This window comes from Anomalospiza imberbis, chromosome 2 (assembly GCF_031753505.1).
Source record: "Anomalospiza imberbis isolate Cuckoo-Finch-1a 21T00152 chromosome 2, ASM3175350v1, whole genome shotgun sequence".
Lineage (NCBI taxonomy): Eukaryota > Metazoa > Chordata > Aves > Passeriformes > Viduidae > Anomalospiza > Anomalospiza imberbis.
Window position 1 is genome coordinate 87430554 of NC_089682.1, and position 23732 is coordinate 87454285.

A 23732-nucleotide genomic window follows, 5' to 3' on the forward strand; every position below is an offset into this window, starting at 1 on the left:
GCTCTCCATATTGTGTTCTTTTTGAGACTTGATCTGTAATGTGATGGAACAACTTTGAAGCTCTTCAGTTGTGCTGATGGAAGATGGGAACTTAGCACTGCAGAACTCAGTCATTTATGGTATTTGTTTAATAATACACTTAGCCTGATATTTTCAACATTGCAAACATCACTCCAAACAGCAGGCTTTTGAAATAGCCAAATAGTTTTATTCATGTTTACGACCTGGAAACCTAGAGCAGTGATGTTGTCCAAGTCTAGAGAGTACGTCAGTGAATTGAACTGATATCGCCAAGTTAGCTTGCACTGACTTTGCACCTCCTCTCTTTCCACTTCTTTCCGTGCCCTCCCTCGCTGTCCTCACCAAGCCCTTTGAGGGCAGTGACTAGGAGCTGATACAAAAGAAATATGATTTCTTTACCAGGAAATGATACAAAATAAAACAATTTCTTCACCTGAAAAGTCGACTCCTTCTTGTCTTTTCTTACGGTATTGCAGAAGGGCCAGAATTTGATGGTTGTCTGGAGGAGGGTTGCTTTTTTTCTTAGTAATGTTAGGGAAGATAATCTTGAAAGTATATGTATTTATCCTATCTAGGAAATGTTTTCTTCTATAATAAAGTTGGCTAATGTTCCCTAACCTTCTTTTATGCTTAGTGACAGTGACATTCCCATTGGTTCCTCTTTCATGTGATGTTTTCAGACATCTATTTCTATTTTTATCAATCAAGGAGTAGCTTCTGGGCTTATGACTTTCAGCTGAGGATAGTTCATACCACTGCCTTTGTTTGCTTTGATACAAGAGACTGCTGTAATTGCCCTGTTGTATCACAGGTTTATTGTTTTGATGCACAGATGAGCCACTATGCAGTAGATTTGTCAATTTATGTCTTCAGTAATTTTTATGGAAAATGATATGGTAACAATAATATAAATTTTTGCCTAATCAAATTTCACTTGCTTTTTCAAATGAATATCCTCTATTTTAATAAATTAATATCCTCTATTTTAGTAAGAGTACTGTAAAATTAGCTGATGAAAACAGGCCCTTCTTGCACAAAATTTGACTGGCTTTTGTATCTGATGTGTTACTCCATTGTTTCTGCTGCTTCTGGAGATCATCTTTGGTCAAAGCATGGTGCCAATAACACCAAGGTCACAGGTCTGATCTCTGTATGGGTCATTCACTTAGGAGCTGGACTTGATGATCCTTCTCTGTTGCTTTCAGCTCAGACTATTCACTGATTCTGTGTGATGCTGTGATCTTGCAGGTGTGCTGATTAATGAGCACCAATGAGTGCCCAGTCAGAGGAGGTGAAAATATTACAGAGATAAGGGATACAAAAGATGCAAAGAAGGCAAAGATATCAAAATTCAAGGCAGCAGACTTTTAGTGCCTTAAAATACACATCTGAAAGCTGTATTTTTAAGTTTGTGTTGCAAGTTCCCATTATCTTCAGTGGAGTCAAGACTGTTAGTTACCAAATCCTCAAGTGAGAGCTGGGAAACACTGACTTAGGCTAGGAGGTCAGTGCCATAAAGACTTAAAAAACAATAATAATAAAAGTACCTTTTACAGCGGGGAACAGGGCGTGTTTTTTCACAGGAAGCTGTGGAGGCAGATAGGATGAAGAAGGGAAGTTCAGAACAGTATTAGAAAAAATTTTTGGGCAAAGATAAATTAAAGCAAATAAGGTTCTATCCTGTGATGCCTTTTTGAAGATACGGTTGGGGGGTGCTGAAAGAATATGAGAGAGAGAGACTACTTCTTGTGGCTAGACTTTTGTGCTTGGTTGGCTTAAGGAGCCAGGACAGCAATTCTGAAGTTCTTGTAAGTCTTAATCTCCCACTGGAGCGACCTGTTTCCTCATGCTGACTCTAAAATGAGCCAGGGGTGAAGTGACTGGTTTGGTCTTTGAAGCATAGCTTTCAGGAGTTTTATGAAGTTAGACATATTAATCCAAGAACCACAAAGATAATCTGTAAGGGAATGTTTCTAAACTGTTACTAGATTCAGCTCTTCACAGTATCTAGGCGAATCTCTACAGTGTCATCCTTTCTGTCAGTCTAATTCAGTAAAAGAAGTTACCCATTACTGCAGCTCTGGTAGGTCTTCTTTTGTCCCTGAGTTGCCTGTGAGACACCCTGTTGTAGGTAAAGCACTTGTAGAAGTCCATGAAATGAGTGAGATGTGCCTATTTCAGACACACAGCACAGTAGAATGTAGCTTGGTCATATTTGTCCATCTTGAGGCATGCAGGTCCTGTTGCAAATGAAGAGACTTGGGTAGACTTCTGAGCATAAAAAAATGTGTAAATTAAAAAAAAATTCAAGTTACTTTATGCAGCGTGTGTATTTTCTTTTTTTTTAAAAATAAAGTTGCATTGCAAATAATCTGGGTATACTATGGTATGTTTCAGTACAATAATTTATCTTTTTTCATCTATTGTAAAAATTAAATCTGATATTCATTCCTTAAGCTAGGTAATGCATTTTTAAACTCTTTTTTTGCAGGTCTATCTTTCCTATCCATCCTTCTTTCAGAATAGTGGTCTTAGCAGAACCTCCTGTCATTGGAAGTAGTACCCAACAATGGCTGGGTCCAGAGTTTTTGACACTGTTTCTTTTTCATAATGTTCGATCTTTAAGCAAGAGTGAAGAAATTGAAGTTATTAAACAAATGGTAAGTACATTCAATACTTTAGGCAATTACTGGCTTACTGAACAGGATTACATATAAAATATATTGCTATTTCAGTGTAGAATAAAGGAGCTGATTTTTGAAGCTTATCAACATACCTGTTTATCTTTTAATGGCATAATTCTTATTTTAATATTGAATACTGCTGTAATAAAAAGTACTCTTTGTCATAAAGCAACTGTGGCAATGACATGGTTATTGCATATGTGGAACTTGGATATCTTGATTAATAGGTAAGATTAATACTGTTTTTCTTTCAACCAGATTCCAAATGTACCCAGTGTGGCTGTGGAAAAGTTGTTGTCAGTAACACACAAGCTTCGGGAGACAAATGATACCACCGTGAGCCCTTTTTTTTTTTTTTTCTCTTTGAATTTACTATCTCCTGCTGTGACTGTCTTAACAAAGCCTAGGTGAAACGTGCTAAGCTATAGGGTTTTTTCAAAGGCTGCCTGATTGGAAAACCAGCCCCAGAAAGCTATTGCTGGCAATTATTGTGCTGCATACTATAAAATTCTTTGATTTATGATGTATGTATTTGGAATCTCCATAAGTTCTAGGAATTTGTACAAATCCCAGAGAATCAAGAACAGAACACAGTTAGTTTAGGTATGATGCTCACAGTGAAACGTGCTGAGGTGCCTTTTGAATGTGTATGGATATAATCACATGTGTTTGGGTATTTTTTATTACTTTGCTTTAGTAATTAGAAAATTGATAGCTGAAGTTATTGGGGCTTTTTGAGCAATAGGAGCTATGTAGTCATTATAAAATGACAACGGGCAGCAGCAGAGATTCAAAAAATAGAATGCTCCAGAACTCCTGGCTGCATTGCTGCTATAGGCTATTCTATTAAAGAACTAATGTCAGGAAAAATAAGTTCTGCTGACAAAGTGACCACAGAATTCTTTAAAAATACAGTTAAATTATGGTGACAAGAAAAAGAAATTATTGCTATGGCAGCTAAAATACAGCATGCCTTGATGGAAGTAAAATGTAAAAGATTTTTAGTGGAATCCAGCAGTACCAGCTTCACAGGTGCTTAATAAATTTAATTCATTGTCCTTAGTTTCCACTATTTTAACATCGATAATAGCTTTTATAGTTTTACTGTAAAGAAGCTGAGAGAGGCTATTATGTTCTTTTGAGCTTAAAAAAGTAAATAAAAAATGGACTTATAGGTACACTGTTGTGACAGTTGTTACCCTCGTCAGTTGAGCTTCCTACATTTAATGTATAAATGTATCGGTTTGGACATACTTGGAGACATACCATGCCTGAATAGAGCATCACAAAAATCTTTTCCAAATATGTGGATATCTGTAGAATTGTGAAATATCTAAATGAATTACGTGATACTGAATGAGAAGTAAGTCACAGTGTGGTTTGAGAGAGGATTCTTGTAGATCGGCAGTAACATGAGACATGTTGGGAACAGCGCACCTGTGCAGAGAGATGAAATGTGTGCCTTATGTACATTAGGCTATTTATAGAGTTGTCTAAGTAAATAAGTCTCTGCCAGAGATTCTATTGAAATATTAACCATTGTTTAAAGTTATTTTGTTAACAATAGAATACCTGGAGACTGTTCACTCTGTGGCCGTTGTCCGCATCATTGTAATAGTTTGCTTGATTTACAATAGAATCTGGAGGCCACAATCAAGATCCTGTTGAATTAGATGCCTCATAGATGCATATTTAAAAAATTGTCACTAACACAGTTTTGAGTTTGCAGTTGTTTAATATAAAAAACCCCAAACAGATCAGGTAATAGAGAAGGAAATTTTATTGACAATATTTTCAACTACCAGTTGGAAATACTCAGAAGATGTGATACAACTTTACCTCAATGGTCATATCCTCTATGGATAGTAAGGATAGAATATTTACCCTTTCCCTTGCTTCAGGTATGGCTGAGTAGGTCTTGAAGTAACTCATTAAATGCCGTCATTTACATCACAGTGTTCACAGTGCTGGCTTGTAAACTATGGTTGTTCTGAAGATGCTTCACAATCTTCTGTCAGTGAAAGCAGGAGGAACAGGAGTAGTAATCTTTGCAGTTAGCCCAATCTAAGTAATTCTTGCTTATTGCTCAGAGGTATGCTAAAAAGTATTATTCTTTCCTTTCTCATAATTTGAGAAAAGTTTTGAAGTTTTGTCTGATTTCATACAACTGACTTTTTTAGGTTTTTTAAATTTAAATGCCTTTTTATCAAAACTGATGTTTTTTGGAGGAAGGAATTGGTGTTAAGATATTTCTCATGCTTAAAATTTAATAAAGGGGGAAAAGGCTCTGAAATTCATGAAGTGTTGTTTTTCTCTATTTCTTCCCCTAGATTTCAAATGTCAAGATTTTTTTTCCAATTGAAACAGCATCATATGTTAAGACATTTTAATGCAATTAGAAATTTTATATAAACTTGTGTAAACCCAAACAAAACATTTTGAATTACCTAATTAAAATATTTCACTTGACCCAGGCAAAACATGGCGTGACTTATCAGATCACACTCATTGTTGTGAGTTTCCTGCTAAAATAAGGAACCTATTTGTATTAGATACCTTCATCCGGTAGATATAATTATAGAATGATTTCTTTCTCAGTCTTTGGATCCTTCTTTAAATACATGGTTGCTTGTTTTGTGGTTGTTTGGTTGGTTTTTTAAATTGTGCCATGTTTGTTTGAGGTCTGCCTTCTCAAGCATTGAATAATTTCTGTAAATCTTTGCTGAATCATATCCAGTTTTTAGCATTTGTTTTAACATGTGGGCAACGGCAAAGGACACAGTGTTCCAGTAATGGCTCGCCCAGAAGGCGTGTGCAGAGGTGATACAATCTCCCTACTGCTGCCCAGTGTTGTCTTGTTTATATGTCTAAGAATCCTGCTGGACCTTTTTGCCAGAGCATTACATGTGGAGCTCATATTTAGTTTGTGAAGAGCAGATGACTTTTTAGCACATTGATCCTTTCACAATAGCTAACCTGGTTTTTATTGCTGGTATTAATGTTAGGGTTTATATTGCACATAAAATTCAGTTCACGTTCACAGCACATTTTTCTTCCTGTTGCTTATCAAGCGATATTTTAAGACTAATCTTTTGGTGACATAATGATTTCCATGACAGTGACTTACTGCAAAAAATACAGAATTACAAGCTTGCCTATTGAAGTGCACGAGTTGCTGTAGAAGGCACAAAGCATCCATGAATCAGAAGAAAAGTTGAAATTATTCCTTTTGGATTGCATTTTTCTCCTGACTTGTTTGCTCTAAATCCCTCACATGGATTAAATAATTTAACTACCCTGTATTTTTTGACAGGCACAGTCACTGGCCTCGTTTTTATCTACTCGACAACTGTTGCGAATTTGCCGTCGACTGTCACAACATCCAGATGAAAGCCTTTATGATGCTGTTAATAAAGCCTGCCTTTCCAGGTAGAACTGCTAGTTTTGGTGGAAGTTCCAAGAGCTTTTTGGTCAGTTGCTAGCATGCAAGATAACTTGTAATGTGTTGTAGTAAATAATGCAATTGCTGTCTCGCTCCTTGAACTTGATCATTTTGTTAAAAGTATTTCTGTGGTATTCTCAAACCTAGAAGGTAAGTAGAAAGGACTTGCTATGCTTTTCCCATCTTTATGAAGATACGTCATTACATTATATAAATTCGGTCACCATTATCAGCATTGGTTCACTGTCTAAAAACACTCAAAGCAGAGCCATATTAATGTCTAGTTTGACTTATGTTTCATGGACATTTGGTTTCAGTTCTAAAAGCTGTGTCTAGAAGAGTTATGAGGGTTTTGTTTGCTTTGGGATTTTGTTTGTGGGTTTTGGTTTGTTCGGGCTTTTGTAATTTGGGGAATTTTTGTGGTTTTTTCATCTTTTCAAAAGAAAGCAAGTTGTTATTATCAAAAAGTCTGGAAAACTGAAAGGATTTCGTTCTAGACACCTCAGAGCTTACCCTTTTTCTCTGGAACCTGAGATCCAAGTGAATTGAGTAATGAGAAAAGGTATTTCCAAAAAACAGTTGTTTCTGTTGTGGCTCTTACTTGCAATGGAATGAGGATATTACATGCCTTCAGTTTTAAACCACCCTACATTACAACCCCATTGCAATATTTCATAACACTGAAGCCTTTAAAAAAGAGTGCATTGTGACAAGTGTAGTTCATTGCCTGTGAAAGAAGCTCAATTCCTCTCCTTGGGGATAGATGAAATGTAGAAGGCTTTTTTGTGCAAGGAATAGACATTCAGGATTTGGAGGTGCAAGTGAATCTTCATTTTAGATTACAGATTACATTAGATTTAGATTTTTAGATTACAGAAAATACTGAAAACTTTAAAAAGAAAAACTCTTAAAATACAACCTCCCTATTGTTCTCCTTCTTTTAGATTTTTACCAAACCTCGCCAGATCAGCTTTACATAAAAATCTGCAGGATTCTGGTATTGAAAAAAGTCCAGATGACACAGGGAAACTAGAGGGAAAGGATTACACATGTAAGGTTCTGCTATTTTTTTTTCCTGCTCTGCATGAATGTTACTCAAATTGCTGGGTGTATAAAGGTATACTAGTTATCCTCAAAATTAAATGCAATTTGCTTCAGTTATATCTCTGTTCTATCTGAACATGTTGCTGCTGTCAGTGTGTTGTATTGTCTTCTGAGTTCCCTGGTCATGGAATTTTGTTTTCCATCATGTTTAAGTGTTTCTCAGTCTTTAAGATCCATGGTCTCAGGCTTTTAGTACTGCTTTTTAATTTATTTTCATCACTGATAGTTAGTCCTCTGTAGAGTTACAGCCTTAGTTTGATCTTAACATTTCTCTGTTGTATTTTTTTTTACCATTGCTTTTTTCTCTCCCCTATTAAAATCACTATTTTTTTTTTGAGATTCTTGTAGAAGTTTTGTGCTATCATTTGCTTTCATTCTAGCACACACTTCTTTGTTATTCTCTTTATTCTCTTTAAATTGCTGTAGTAGTTGCATGTCACCTTTATCAAGCATATCTTAGTTTCTTTGGCTTATCCAACTTGTAATCATTTGTAGTAGCCTTCAGGGCTATGCATATATTTCTGCTTCTGCCGTTTTTCTCACTTCTGCTTTCTCATTCCTGTATGACCCCCCTTCATCCTAGCTGTATATCTTTTCATATCCTCTGTCAGGCAGCATACTGTGAGCAATTTGCCATTTTCCATTCACTATGTTTTTCCTATTCTCTGCTTCACCAGTGTTATCTCTGCTCTTATTCTTCTGTATGTTTGTTCCCAGTTTTGTGATGTATTAGATCTCTGTACTTTTACTGTTAGATCTGTGCAGTGGTAAACACATCTTTGGTTTTAATTCATGTGGATTCTATTTTTATAAATTTATTGATGTCTGTGTATATAGAAGTACACGTGTAGATACCGATATATTAATGGATATATAGTTTCTATTATATGCAGTACAATATGTGTATATAACTATATACAAATATCTATGCAGCCAGATGTATATGCATATATATCTGCAGCCATCTATGTATTATTATATCTCAAAATAATTTGGCCTTTTGCCAGTTGTGTAATGCTCCCTGCTTACTTTTTTTTTTTTAATCTGGATACATCCCTTGTATTTTCTGGGTTTCTCTGTTTCATCCATAAAGGCAAACAGCTAAAAACATATGTCTAGAAATAAGGGTATTTTCAGTTTTATACCGTGCCAGATTAAGAAATTAGTAGCAAAAATTATATTATTTTTATTTCATTTGTTATTAATTACATGTTTTTGTTATTTTCCTAAGTACTGAATTTATGGTTCTTTTGATCTAAGAAAATATTTTAATGTACTTTTTCTCTCAGAACTGTAGTTGAGGGATATTTCAACTATGCAGTGCTGAAAGGAAGAATTAGCAGTTACTCTGTACAGTTGTGATGGGTGTCCTTCCCCTCTCAGCTGAGCACCCACAGAGCCACTTGTTACCTCCCCTCTGTGCTTCACTCCACAGTGGGACAGGGGAAGACAGCAGAAGAATCGAAGAGGGAAACCTTGTGGATTGAGGAAATATAGCCTAAAAGTACTGGTGATGTTCCAGTAATACAATGAGAGTGTCAAATTAGACCAAGGCAGTGGTCACAACTTCTGGTGTTTCTTATGGTCCTTTTCCTGTAAAGTCACCTTTTCATCATTTATTGTAATACACTTCTTTACAGTTTTAAAGCGAATTCAAATTCATGATAATGCAGCCTTTTGTAAATTGATACTCTTCCAAGTGTTCTCTTTCTTTAGGTAGAAATAATTTACTCTGAACCAGAGCCTTGTTAAAATCTGTAAATCGTTACTTGCAAATGTTAATATTGATTGCATTGTCTGCTTAGAAGATGTCGTAACAAATACATTTGCTTGTTTCCTGAAAAATGACTAGGTGAAATAAACAACGGGATTCTGAGGATAGGGTCTGTGACCATGCCAATTTATAACTCAGCTGAGAAAATGAAAGTGCCAGATGTTTTGTTTTATGAAAATGCACAAGTAAGTACAAATCTCTGACTTCTGAGTTAGAAAAGTTTGTTGAATGTGTACTAATGGGTATGCTCATATGTATAGTAAATAATGTATTAACTACATTTTAAGGATATATTTCTGAAGTAGTTTCTTTAGTCTTAATTTTTTCTCATAGCATTTGCTGATCATTACAGACATATCTTCATCCCCGTGCAAAGAGATTATAACAATTCTGTTGAACATTTTGTTTGTTTACTGCTGCTGGACTGATCCACCCTTAGGGCTGGATTGTAGATTGCATCCTGAGACTGTGTTTTACAGGCCTGTTGCATAAAGCTGTACCTCCCTGGCGTGAGTTGACCTTGGCTGAACTCCAGGTACCCACCAAGCCACTATCATTCTCCCTTCCTAGCTGGAAATGGGAGAGAAAATAGGCTGGAAAACAACTCATAAGTTGAGATAAGTCAGTTTATTAAGCAAAAGATTGTGTGTGCACAATTAAGAAGAAAAGCCAACAATTTAATTCTCTACTTCCCACCAGCAAGTGATGTTCAGCCACTTTCCAGGAAGCTGTGGGTATCAGCACATGCTGTGATTGCTTGGGAAGGCAAACATTGTAAATAACAAATGCCCCCACTCCTACTCCTTTTCTTAGCTTTTGTATCTGAGCTGATGTCAAATGGTATGGAATATACGTGTGGTTACTTTGGGTTATTTGGCCTAGGTGTGTCCTGTCCCAGGATCTTGCTTACCCCAGACTACTGATGGGGAGGAAATGCTGGGAAGACAGTGCTGATACTGTGCCAGCCCTGCTCAGCAGCAGCCAAAGCACTGGTGAGGCTGCCCCAGCTCAGAGCAGAGCAGAACAATCCCCTCCCTTGCCCAGCTGTCGATGCTGTGCCTGATGCCCCCCCAGGACAGGGTTGGCCCTCCTGGCTGCCAGGGCACTGCTGACTCATGTTCAACTTGCCATCGACCAGGACCCCCAAGTCCCTTTCCATGGCACTGCTCTCCAGCCTCTTATTCCCCAGTCTGTCTGTACATCCAGGGTTGCCCCATTTCAGGTACAGAATCCGGCACTTGTCTTTGTTAAACTTCATATGGATGATGATTGCCCATCTCTCTGATTTGTCAAGGTCTCTCTGCAGGGCCTCCCTGTCCTCAAGGAAGTCTACAGATCTTCCCAGTTTTGTATAATCTGCAAACTTGCTTCTTATCCCCTCCCATTCTTTAGTATCTCTTCCAAGACATGTATGAAGATGATGAAGAGCACAGGAGCCCTGTGAAACCCCACTTACTGACTGATGTCCCCTCATTCACTATAACCCTTCGTGTCCAACCAGCTCCAACTCAGCCAGACCCAATACAATCCTTTACATTAGAATTAATATTGCATGTTTGAAAAGCAAGGCAAATAGTACTTAGAAAATTAGTTATTTGAGTTATTAATTATTTCTTTTAAATAGTTCAGCTTATTAATTAGACATTAGTGTCAATTAGTTCATAGTAGTAGTAAAGACAGATTAATGAATACAAGGAAAAGGAAGATCTTTATGACTGTGGGCTTTTTGGTTTCTATTTCTCCAGCACCCCATTTTGTAGAGCAGCTTTCTTCTCTGTCTAGCATAAAAGCCTCAAAACTGTCAGACAAAGGTATTATTAGGAAGAGATTTACTGTCTTGGTTACCTTTAGAATATTTTGCTACTTAAAGGCAATACTGACAGCATGATCTTGTGAAATACATTGCTTTTAGGGGCCTGGTATGGGTTTCCACACTTTCTTTTCCTAGTCTTTATTTGTACCTCACTTATAATTTTGCCTAAGAAAGACTATGCTACATGGTTATCACCTATTGAAGGTGATGACAAGCCATGCAAGGGGAACAGATGACAGACTTCTTCATCTTCCTTACTAACATTTCATGTGAGATTTTGTTCTCTGTTGCCATTTTGATAAAGCACATAATCTGTGTCTCTTGGAAGTGAAATCCTGAGTTTTCCTAGGATATAACACCTGCTTTGCTTTTTCCACCTTCTTGCTTATAGCTTCAGAAAACCATAGACAAAACTGTGTTCAGATTTTATTCAGGGAACTTCTGTTTAAACTGCTGTAGAGAATGACCTGCTCTGTATCTGTCTTTGAATAGCTATGCCTGCTAAATGCTGAAGAAAACAGCAACCAAATACCAGTCAGGATAGGTGTTCCAATTTCTAAATGACTTCTACTCTTATTTTCTGTATTGCTACTTTGCAGTTTGGTGATTCAAGTGCTGTAATGATCACTTAACAAAACCTGCTGGAGAACAAATTTGATTTGATTTTAGTGCAGTGCTTCATTACCTAAAAGCTATGGAAATAAACTGAAAACAGAGAAAAAGATATGTCCTCAGCCCTTTGCAGTGCTGCACAGTGTAATGAAACACATACATTTTTGCCTTTATATGTTTGGTCTTGAAACAAACATTACAGTGAAATTTAATATTGCCACAGAACATTGCTGTTGGTCCACAACAGGTGTCATAGGGATGTAATTTTTTTAGGTAATATTCCAAATGCAATTTTCAGGCAAGGCACTGGGGAACATGGATTGATAAAGGTGACAGATGTGTTTACTTACAAGTCCTTTGTGTAAATAGCTAAGATTACAGATCTGCATGCATCATCATGCAATGCTAATTTGAGTCCTGGTGCAAAAAAAAGAACCAACAAAAGAAGAAGTATCAATACATAGTATTTCTGGTGGGTAAGCTGCTTTGCAGAGGGACCATAATGTACATATATTAGTTCAATTTAGGATAAAAAAGTCATCAAAAGGATGTATTTGTGTCTTAGCAATAAAATTCAAAATTGTAATCAGTGTGTGTGGTAAACTGACTTCCTAGAATTTCTCGTATATCTGGTCATATTTATTCTCCTCAGTTACAAATTTCTAGTGTATACACATGCCAAAAAATAGAATAATTTTCCTTGAAGTGCTCTCCTTAAATTGTGTGTTGAGCATTCAGTAGTCTTTTGAAATGCCTGGTTAGGATTTCATGGTATTAAGCTGTGTTTACAAGAGTTTCTTTCCCCACCCCCAGCCTGAGTTCTAGAGAGATTTGGAAATTTAAAATATTCTTCACATAGAAACAAAGGGTTTTTATGCTCAGAAATTATAAGCAAGCTGCTGGTTTTTAATTTTTGTATTAATCAAGTCCTAGAGATGAGATGATCATGTATTTATTTAAAGACAGTCATTCATTTCTCTAAGTAGATTGACTGACCTACTTACAGATGACCTATTTTTACTAGATACAGCGGAGAAATATACACGACTTCATTGCGAGTAAAGCAGTCTGCATTGCCACATTATCCTGAAATCCTTTCTATCCTTTTAAACAAATCATTTGTGAGAAGCAAGATAAGGTTAAATTATGTACAGTGTATGTTACCTGTTATGATACTGGTTATATAAAAAAATATACATCCAGTATTTTGGCTTCAATTAGGCACATATGAACTAATAATTAATAAAAATGGAATAATTAGGCACATATTGTAAGACACATATAAACGCTTTCAGACGTGAACATGCCTATTCCTATCTTTATCTTCCTTGAAAATAAAGTTTGATTAGAACAGAAGAAGTATATTTGTTATTAAGTTAGACCTGGTGTTTAATTTTTAATAATTTATATATTTATATTTTATGTGTATAATTAACATATGTCTTTCATTCTCTCTATTTGGTTTTTGTAATGTTCTACTAGGATATTGCTGGAAAGTTGGCACAAACTAAAAGAAAGTTCTTACACTCTGGGTGACAAGCATTCAGCTAGGCTAAAAGGAAACATAAAAGGAATGATTACAAAGTATTAAAAGTATTTAGTGAAATAGGCTCCCACAATGAGTTTGAGCAGAGGATGGAAATGCTTCCTTGTTCTAGTCACTGGATATATTGTCTCTGCTATTATTGACTGAGAAGCTCTTGCTATGTAATAAGTAGCTGTAAGTATAAAGTTCAAAAATATTTGGCCCCAAATCCTTGAAGTTAGGTTCCTATTGTACCATTGTCATTAGTGAATGCATAAACTTGAGAGCATAAAACCAAGTGAAAATTGTGGTTTTGTTTCTCTAGCATATGATGGTAATGGAAGATATGCTCAAGGACTTTCTGCTGGGAGAACATCTTCTTTTAGTTGGCAACCAGGTGAGTTAAATATTTCTTGCAATGCATGGAACAAACTCGTTGTTCAGTAATGAAATTAAATCTCTGTTTTGCTTCTTTGTAATTGCATTCATTTCTACTACTGAGGTATTTGGCCCATTTTTCAATTCCTTATTTAACAGTGTCCAGGGGTTTTATGGGCACACATTTGTGGAAAATGTAAATGCCGTAAATGTGTTGTATGTGGCTGTCAGAGTAAAAAGTCAAGGCATTAATCACAAAATATTTTGGGTTGGAATGGAGCCACAAGGATTATCAAGGTACAACTCCTGGTTCTGCAAAGGACTATCCTTGCGAATCACATGCTGTGCCTGAGAGTGTTGACCAGATGCTTCTTGAACTCTGTCAGGCCTGACCATTCCCTGGGGAGCCTGTTCAAGTGCCCAAACACCCTCTGGGTGAAAAACCTTTTTCTGATATCCAGTCTAAACCTCTCCTGACATAGTAATAGCTATATGTAACATCATGATCATAAAAATCTTCAGTTAATGGCTTTGGTTATCATTCTTGATTATGTATCAAACCACTCACTCCTTTAAAATCGCCAGTGGTAGGTAAGAAGTGTACACTCATTATTACCTAAATCCTATTGATAGCTAAATATTACTTTTCTCTAAAAGAGTAGCAGATTTGTTTACTTCTTTGACTAGAATCTTAGCTGATCAATACTTTATTGGTGAGGTTTGTTTTTCCCCCAAAAAGTAATATATCCCCCTTTAGTTTAGCTGTCCCTTAGCAAGGATACAATCATTTTTTAGCAGATGTTTCTCTTTTTGTTTTGCAATAGTCTGTAGAAAATGTCTAACACAAAGCACTTTTGATCTAACCAATATGGCAATGAATATAAAATGCTAATTATTATTAATGGGTGTATATTGAAGTATATATGCTGTTTAGCATCCTTATTACCAATTTGAATTTACAAAGATGGTTTATTTGAAACCTCTGTAGACTTTTGATGGATAATGCCAGCTTCTCCAAAAGGTTTAATCTCTTCATAAATAGAAATTGATCTATTTCATAAATGAAACAAGATCTATTTATTTTATTTCATAAACAATGCTGTCTATGCCCACTTCCAATCTGGTGTTGAAAATGTTATGTAGTACAGATTGCCTGCAGCAACTGCTGGCAAGGAATAGCAGGAGCAGGCTGAACCACAGGAAGAGAGAGGCAGGGACAGACTCCTTAATGACAACTTTTGCAGTCCCTCAGTGCCAAAGCAAGAGTAGCAGGTCTGGGGACCGCAGCCATGGTCATCCAAGTGCTCAGTGGCTGCCAGACAGGTCCATGGTGAATGAGGCAAGTCTGAGATCAGGCTGGGATCAGCAAGATCCAAGGATCAGGGCCAAGCACAGCATCGCCGCAGTGCAGGTTGGGAAGGAACCAAGGCAAGGGCTTGAGTGTAAATGCAGCTCCCAAAGCATGGGGGACAAAAGGAACCCCGGCAAGGCAAGAAAACCATGTCAGAGTTGACCTTCAATACTGAGAAGTAAAACCCTGGGTGTGGTGTTGCATCCCGGGTTTTGGGTTCAGATTAGGGGTTTTGATATGTATTACATAGCCGGTTCCAGGTACCCCTTTGTACACCCCTGTTCCCCCCGTGGCGTCCAGCTCCAGATCAACTCCAGTGACCACCCCCTGCTCCTTCCTGAGGCTTCCCTGTCGGTTACCCCGTCTCCGCAACCCTATTCACCCCGCAGCCTGTGTCCGCCCCTGTCGCGTCCCCGTTGGCCATGCCAGTCCGCGTCACACCCCTGTAGCCTGCCCCCATTGGGCGAGGGGGGCTTGTGCCTCCCCCGGCCCGCCCCCTATAAAACCCCACTCCATTCTATGCTCGCAGCCATTTTGTCCATGCGGCGTTGGAGAGCAGCAGTGCTTCTCCATTGCAGCTTCACGCGCCAATAAAAACTCTCCAGCCAACCATGCGGACAGAGTGGACAATTCCTTACTTCTTCGCCTCATTCCTCGTGCCCGGCAGCAGAATGCAGCCAACCCATCCCCAGTGCGCAAACGCAAAAGCGCCCAGAAGTAAGTGGTGTACCCAAGTCCTGCCAAGAAGCAGCGCCACTCCAAGCTCTCTGGAGCTGCACAGGACCGGGGAAAAGAATGCAACGTCGCAGTGTGGGGAAAGAGCTTGTGTACACCAGTGGTAAATCAGAGCTCTGATACGTGCCTCATTTGGCAGAAAAGTTTTGAGGACTATGCAAGTACAAATATTAGGAATAAGGGATTTTTCCAGCAGTTGTATTCTCATCTCTAATAACTTAATGCATGTCACATTTTCTTCCATCTTTTGAGTCTCTAATTGAAGACAGCATTAAAAGATTTGATTGAACTATTGGAACATATTGCTTTGATTCCAGACATCAGCTCAGCTGTACCATTAAGTTGGAAAATTAGTTGATTTGCTGAGCTTTCTCTTTGGCAAATCAGCAATACAGTTGGTTTTTTTTTAATTGCTAACATACTGTTGAGTACTTCCAGATTTACTCTTTACAAATTTGTTCCATACAAAATTTTTGTATGTGACTAAGAAAAGGCCAACTGGCCTTTTCCTTTCAAAATACTGTTTTTAAGTTTGAAGTGCTGTGTTTGCCATTCTGCAGTCTTTTTAGAGCCACAACGATCATTCTTCATTTATCAGGAATGATCACTAACCACTTAGAAATTTCTTGGCCAATTCCTTAAATATTTTACTGTAAATTTGTGCAGCTTGTAATGAATCATGTTCAAGTACTTTAAAAGCAACCATATTACATCAGTTGTGCTTTCATGCAGTATGTGTAGATACTTCATTGAAGATATTAGTGTTTTCATCCATTTTTTGAAAAGAAAATTATTTTTAAAGTATTTTTTAAATTCTTTTTTTTTCTATTCAGTTACTTTTATCAGTTCAGTCTATATAAGAAGCTAGGGTTTTGTGATGCCTTGATATATACATCAGTGTGTACCTGTGTTTCTCATTTGGAGAAAACAGATAATGATTTTGAGGAGATACAAAGTACTTTCTCTTAAATATCTTACATAGTGAATGAGTGAATCATGGAAATTCAGTGTAATAACTGAAAATTCAAATTCTCTGAACCTGAGTATTTCAAAACATAGGACTAACATCCCTTTGAATGCTTGTGTCATTTCCTACATATTTAATTGAGTTGGCATTTACCTTAGAACATGATTTGGTCTTTCAAAATGATGACTGTGTAAGAATCTCCATTCAGCTGTAATTTAATGTGCAAGGCTTGACCTGTAGTCTTCCTTTTAGAGTCTGGATTTGGTTTTGGTTGGTTGATTAAATGTGGTTTTCTACCTTTGCCTCTTCTGTTTGCATAACACATGTACACACACAAAATTCCTGTTAGCTTGAGGCCTCTGTCTTTTCAAAGTCTGTAAATGTGGTTTCTTCTATAACTCTGAGCTGACTAATGAGAACCCTTTTACCAAGACTGTTTTCAAGATACAGACTCTGACAATTAGTATCAGTAAATTATAATTAAATTACCTTGGTGGATGTTAGGGACTAGCTTTCTTAATGAAACTGAGGAGTGTTTGAAGACAAGTGTCAGATGGCAACAGATATTTTTAGAAGTACTCAGCTTCTGAAGTAAACTGCTTTACCACACTTCATTCATGTTTGTTCCATGGGGCTTATATGACCTAGGATTTCACAGCATAAACGTTTTACATGAAATATAAATATTTGTTTACAGTGGGTGATGATTTACTTTGGATGTTAACTGGAATGTGTTTCCATTTTGTATACAAGCAAACAGGTTTCTTTGAGTTCAGTGGATAGATATGAATTTTCAGCTATGAAATATTTTCCAAGTGAAGGACATGCCAGTACCTTAAATATGGATTCTGATATTGCTTTCTGAATGAGCCTGTAGTCTGAGTGTGAATGAATCCATCTATGACCATTTACAGTTTTTCAAAGCTCCTGCAAAGCAGCTTCTTCTTTGGCTGAGTAAGAAGCTGCATATTACTCTCACACCAGCAGGCAAAGAACAGCAAGAGCCCCAGTTATTTCAAATGTTGCAGTGACTGTTTATGCACTCATTAAATACAGGTCTTGCAGTAGCTTTTGAGCTTCATGGGACAGACTGGAGTAGTGATTCTTACTACCTAGGAAAATTTTTAGACTGTGTTTTTGTGATATTTTTCCTGATGGATAATGTGCAGTTCACGGATTGGCCACTACTTGCTATCTTTTACTGTCTCCTTGGATTTTCTTCAGCAAATGCAAGAGAAACTATATTAATAAATAGAATTTGTTTATGTGGAAAACCTTGGAAAATAGCATTGGCTGAAATGATTTTATTTTGTCTCACAATTTTAAATGTTAAATATCAACTATTCCCAAATAGTTGCATTTGGAGGTTATGTAAAGAGATGTGTTGGATTCTTACACCTTTATTGGTCATAGGTGAGGTCTTGACAGCCATCAGCTGTCTTTCAAGATACCACACATAGTATTTATGGTTACATAGGATCTGTGGCTTTCTGGATAGAGAAGGCTCACAACCCTCTCACTTCTGAATTGTTTTATTGCCTTGAAAGTTTAAAAACACCCAACAGCAAAATTGAGGTTATTTTATTTGGCATCATTCTGTTGCCATGAGTTATTGAGTGAGCTGTTCAGAAGTAGAATGAAGAATTCTATGAAGATGCTAAATGTTGAATATGAGGAAAAACTTCTTTACTGTGAAAGTGAAAGAGCATTGGAACATGCTGCCAGAGAGGTCATGAAGTCTCCTTCCCTGGAGATTCTCAAAACTCTCGTGAATGCAATCCTGTGCAACCTGCTGTAGGTGAACCTGCTTTAGCAGGACAGATGGACTAGATGATCTCCAGAGTTCCCTTTCAACCCCAACCATTCTGTGATTAAAAGGACTTAGAAATGTAATGGCATTCTGGTACATTTGCTAATACATTTCCCTGACAGAATGTAATTTCATCCTTTCTGCTGCCTTTATTTAACTGGGAGATCAACTTACATGAATTCTTGGGCTGACACTAGGAATTTATTTTATTCTTGAAGAATTTAGTAGGACAAATGATTGAGTCTTTCTTAAAGATATTTAAAATGGCATGCTTGATTAGATCTTTTCTTCTAATACAATATTTTTATTTCTAACTCATTGTGAAATTGAATTAAGTACAAACTGAGAGTGTAATAATATCAGTCATCAAAAAACTTGAAATAGCAAATGCTTGGCATTTCAACTTTTCTAGAAATAAGTCTTGTTTTCTTGCTTAAACTTGTTTAAAAATAGACAGTTTCCTCTGCAAGTCAAGAATGTACTATCCCAAACCAAATTTTTATTATTATTGTGAGCATGAAGAAACCAAGCTCCAAATGAGCTAAATTGGGCCGAATGCTATGATATTTCTTGTCTAGGGAATTAGGTATGACAGTTGTGGAAAACTCAGAAAATATTTCTCCGTCTCGTGTGTACACATATGAGAATAGGCATGCTTTTAAAATGTGTCTCTACTTACAGTATTGCTTTCTGCCTTTACACATTAAACTGAAGAACCAGAATTTAAAAAGAAAAAATTAATTGATTTTTCTTTTGGATACTTCTTCTCACTGATTCTTTCCCTCATAGACTTTTCATATGCTCCTCTCCATTGGACCACAGTTGTCTTAACTCACTGGAAGCACAATGATTGTATTTAGCCTGACAGTGCTCTGGGTTGAAGGGCTCTGGTTGTACTTAAAGTCAGAAAAAGGCATCAACTCTACAAGCTTGTCTAGAACTACAGTCAGAGATGTATCCAAAGCATTCCATTAATGATTCCTATCAGGGAATTAAGTTGATTATTACAGTGAAATTTTCTTCTTTTGCTGTCACTATAATTTTGGTGTGCCCCAGATGATAATCTTGTATTAAAAAAAAAAGAGATACTAAACCACAGAACACTTACTTTTGTAACTGATAAATACGTAGATATGTAGATTGCATCTGGGCCAAGAGTTAAAATCACCACTACTTTTGTATTTAAATTTGTTGCTAACATTCAAGCAAGGTAGCCATGATAGGGTTGATTGCAGTGGTCCTCTGGTAGCAATGTCTAGTGTCTGCTGGTGGCACACCTTCTGCAGTTATTAAAATGCATTGTTCACATTTGTTCCAAGCAGGGCTTCTCAACACCTGGAGTGTGTGAAATAATTCTGCACAGGTACTGCGAATTTCTTTGCTGGTACTAGTGCATTTTTTTGGAAAGCCAGAGACATGTCCCCTGGTCTAAAAATCGCAGCCTCAGCCAAAATTGCCTCAGCAATACATGCATGGCAAATGTCTTTGTTGACAGAAACACGGAAGCTGTAGCCATGAAAGGTGGTTTGATGCCAAACCCAGGGTTAGAAATGGAGCATTATGAAAAGTGTTTTCATTTTCTTTATTTTCATTGTTCAGCTAAAAGTTTCTGTGATAATGATAATACAACACTTTCTGTGATGTTAGAAACTGAGAACGCTGACATGAAGCCTCTGTGTGCTAAAATTAACTCAAATTTAACTCAAATTTGTCTTTCATTCTCTAATAATGCAATTTTAAAATTAATTATAAAATGAAACTTCTTGCAGTGAAAAAGTGATAAACTGCATTTTTACCAGTTTCAAAATTTGTTTCATTATTTCGTAATGAAACGGGTGCTCTGATATGGAGAAGGTGTGTCTGCAGTGTTTCAGCTGAAGGGCATTACTGAAGAGCACAACATGGCAACTTTTTCAGCTGCTTCAGTATGACGTGCAAATCATTTAAAAGAAAATAAAAATGAAGCAGCCTGGTTTAGAATTTTTTTTTTTTTTTTTTTTTTTTTGCTAAGAGGCAGACTGTTAATTTCAAAAAATTGAGTCCAGTTCCTTTGGACTGTAAATTTATTGCCTCTATTTGGGCTGTGCAGGGGACAAATTTCAGTTGTCAGTTCTGCATCCTGAATTGCAAAATGTCTCCTGGGACTTATAACAACTTTGTTTATATTTGAAACTGCAGCTTCTGCCAGGAAATGAAGCCATTTCATCCTTGGTAGCAAGTGTTTACAGTGTCAGTTAGAAGGATTTTTAATTAAGAGATTATTTTGCCTTCTAATTGCATAATTTCTTGTTTGTTATTTGTTAGTGCAGCTATTTACTTCCCATTTTTCTATTTCAGTTGTTCCATATGTCTGATGGAGTAAAAATTGTCTAATATTTGCTTTCTGAAGTATTTTTATTCTGTTCAGCTGAAACCCCAACACAGATGTTCTTTTCTCTCTAATTAGCATATGTTTATATTTCTGTTAAATTAAGTAACTGCAGTAAGTATGTATATAAATAGTACACATCAGGTGTTAATGGCAAACTGGCTCATCCTCTGAATGTTACCTTAGCCTGCAATAATTGCAAAATTACATGAGATTATGTTCTGAATCCAATCCAAGTTCAGTTCAGTCTTTTAGTATGTTCATATGAAAGGTAGTTCAGGTTATTCCTGTTTAAATAGTTTACTGCTAACTGTGTGGGTGTTCAGAAGATCCAGCTTGATCTTTGTCAGTCAGGGCAAAGGAGTGTGACTTTGTTGCCATTTTTGTAATTTCTTGTTTCTTGCCTGTAACTAGAGTTGGTTTGGTTTTTATTTTTCCAAAATGTGTTAGCATTTTCCACATTTCTTGTTCACCTGAAGAAGACTACTACCCATATTCTTTATCCCATGGAGGTCAGGTGAATTTGGAACAAACCTGCTCTTTTTTGCCTTACATTAATGCATAGTACTTAAGGAAAAAACTCATTCAAACTCTTGTTTTTTGGAATTTCTTAATGGTGCTAAAGAGCCTTCTTAATATCTTTGGTCTCTTCTTTCCTTTCTATTATATTGTGACTTCTTAGTGGAGTAGCTGAAACCTAGGGGAATGGTAACTTGTCATGAAGTAGGAATGTAGAGGGATGGAATCAAAAAGCTTTGACGTGAACTTTGCTGCAGCTACTGTTGCCAACCAGAGATTTTATGTGGTACACCACAGCCTCTGTGAAGGCACACAATGTACCCTCTGAAGCAGTTCAGTCTAGAAGCTGGGCAATGTTAACTTGTTTGTAATAGCTAAAACCTGGTGGGAATGCCTTCTGGCTTTTAAATACTGCATGCACCTTTTAAAAAATGTATGATATTCTGAAATTGGAGTATACTTAAATAAAAGGAAATATGTGGAGAGTGTGGAGAGATGCACAGATAAAAATGAGGAAAGGGTGAGATGTGATCATGGCACAGCTCCCATTGACTTCATTGGTTTACTTTGGTAACTGTATTTTTTTTTAATTACAGTAACGACTTTGTGTAATATTAAGTGTGTTTTACATTGATTCAGTATGTCGATCTCTTTCATCATCTTTGTACTGGCCATGGCTGGCTGGAGTCCCACTCTGCACTGAAACAGGATACGCGATCTGCTTGGGATCAGTACAGAAACTGTGCAGACATCTGCCCAGCCATCTTTAGCTCTCTTAGGAGAGGAAGCTGCTTTCAGCATGGGTGTTTTGTGCTTGACATTAGAAATATTCCTGTTTATTCACCCATTTATGATCTGACTGAAAGTAGCAGGAAACATATGTGAATAAAACTGTCTGTGTGCACCACTAGGGGATTCTTAGCCTGTTCCTGGTTACTTTTAATGTCACTGATAAAATTTCTGAACTTGAAAATTTCCCACCAAATGCATATGTCCTATAAGTTCCTGCAGGAACCTGTGAGCACAATTTCATCCGCTTTCACAGCAGTGGAGAGCTGTTTCAGGTGGCAGTTTTCAGAAACTACTGTGAAAGGTGTTAAGTGTGTTGCAGCTTCTTACTACACCCATATAAAGCTGTAGATTCTTATGAAGAATCAGATGGAAGAAGATTTGTCAGGAGGCGTGTGGTAGAGCACTAACAGAGTTGGCTCTTCTGTGTGGGAGTCAAGTCTGCAGTAGAATATAGGTAGTTCTATTTTTGTCTCCTGTGCAGTATTTTTTTCTCTGCTCTCATGGTGAGAACTCTCCTTCTGTGATTTCATTATACATATGTGCGTGATTCTCCATTTTTACAAATGTAGTCAGAGGAGAGACTGTGGTCCCGTTTTAAGAAGCTGAAACAGTTTGCAATTCTGCATCTGGCAGTTACCATCACTCAGCTAGAACTTACAGTCATAAATGTCATAACTTGCAGCTCTGAAAGCTCCTATTCTGTTTCAATGCCAAGTGAAACAGATTAGTGAAACTCAAATTGGTTTCATCTAATCTTTTTAATCTTTCTTTGGGTTATATTTATCTTCTTTACAGTGGTGTGGACTACTAGATACATTCATGCAGTCAGAGTGAGAATCTCAGCAAGGGAATAGTGTCTTGTTAAACAGCTTTTGGCTGGTCTACGATTGAGCTTTTCTTTCTGCTGTTTCCTTTTTCTTTGCAACCTGTAGCACTCTCACTGGCATTCTGAGCTTCCAGCAGCCACCTCCTTGCAGGGGGGATAAGAATTTCTGCATGTGAGCTGTCATCTTGGTCTGCATCTACATTAGCATTTCTGACCAGATCTAGAATGTTCTTTTGAAGGGAATTTCCTTACGGCAGTTCGGTACATACTCATTTCTCTTAGGAGGAGAGTGAAGTGGAGGATGTTCCCCAACAGCCCACCTAATTAGTGCTTTTTGATAATTCCTTCCTTGGGGCTAGGTTAGACCTGGACTGAAATACCAGTTCCTAAAACGCTTTTATAGGGCGCACCAAGCCCTTAGCAATCCCTAATTTCCTGTCATGATTTTCCACAACTTGCTAATGCATACATCCTTCAATAGAGTTATAGATCAGTTTTATCTCCAGCTGAATTCTGATTCCATCTGGGTCTCTTTTTGTAACTCCAGTGGAATTTGATCAGCAACTATTACCAAGGCTGTGCCCAAATTCCATGAGACATTTACAGGATTTTTCCTACGACCACCAAGAATTAACTTTGCCTGTTAATTGCAAGACAACTTCCTAGCATTGACATTGCAATACCTTTGTGAAATAAAAAGGCTGGAAAAACTTGTGTTAGTTAAAGGATGCATAGCACGTGTGACGTAACTCTAAGGACACAATCCTATTTCTGGTTATTTCTAGTAAGACAGATAGGTATTTTGTGAATATATATATATGTATATATATATAAAATAAAATACATGTAATCAGTTTGTGTTTAGAATTTTCTGAAATAGATTGAAGTTGTATTTACCTATGAAGGACTATGGAGAGTATTTTAACCATTTTGGCAAGTTATCTTTTCTGGTTTTATAACTCTTATTATGTACATCTGTATTATGTCTTAATATTATATTTTTTTTCTGCA

General features: G+C 37.0%; 1 protein-coding gene across 1 annotated transcript in view; it reads left to right on the forward strand.

Moving 5' to 3' along the window:
• VWA8 (von Willebrand factor A domain containing 8) overlaps positions 1-23732 on the forward strand; it is a 183247-nt gene that overhangs the window by 63615 nt on the left and 95900 nt on the right. Inside the window, exons 15-20 of the mRNA XM_068182240.1 lie at positions 2513-2681; positions 2964-3041; positions 6019-6134; positions 7092-7198; positions 9104-9210; positions 13301-13372. Of these exons, the coding sequence (XP_068038341.1) occupies positions 2513-2681; positions 2964-3041; positions 6019-6134; positions 7092-7198; positions 9104-9210; positions 13301-13372 (649 nt within the window). The remainder of the gene's footprint in view (positions 1-2512; positions 2682-2963; positions 3042-6018; positions 6135-7091; positions 7199-9103; positions 9211-13300; positions 13373-23732) is intronic.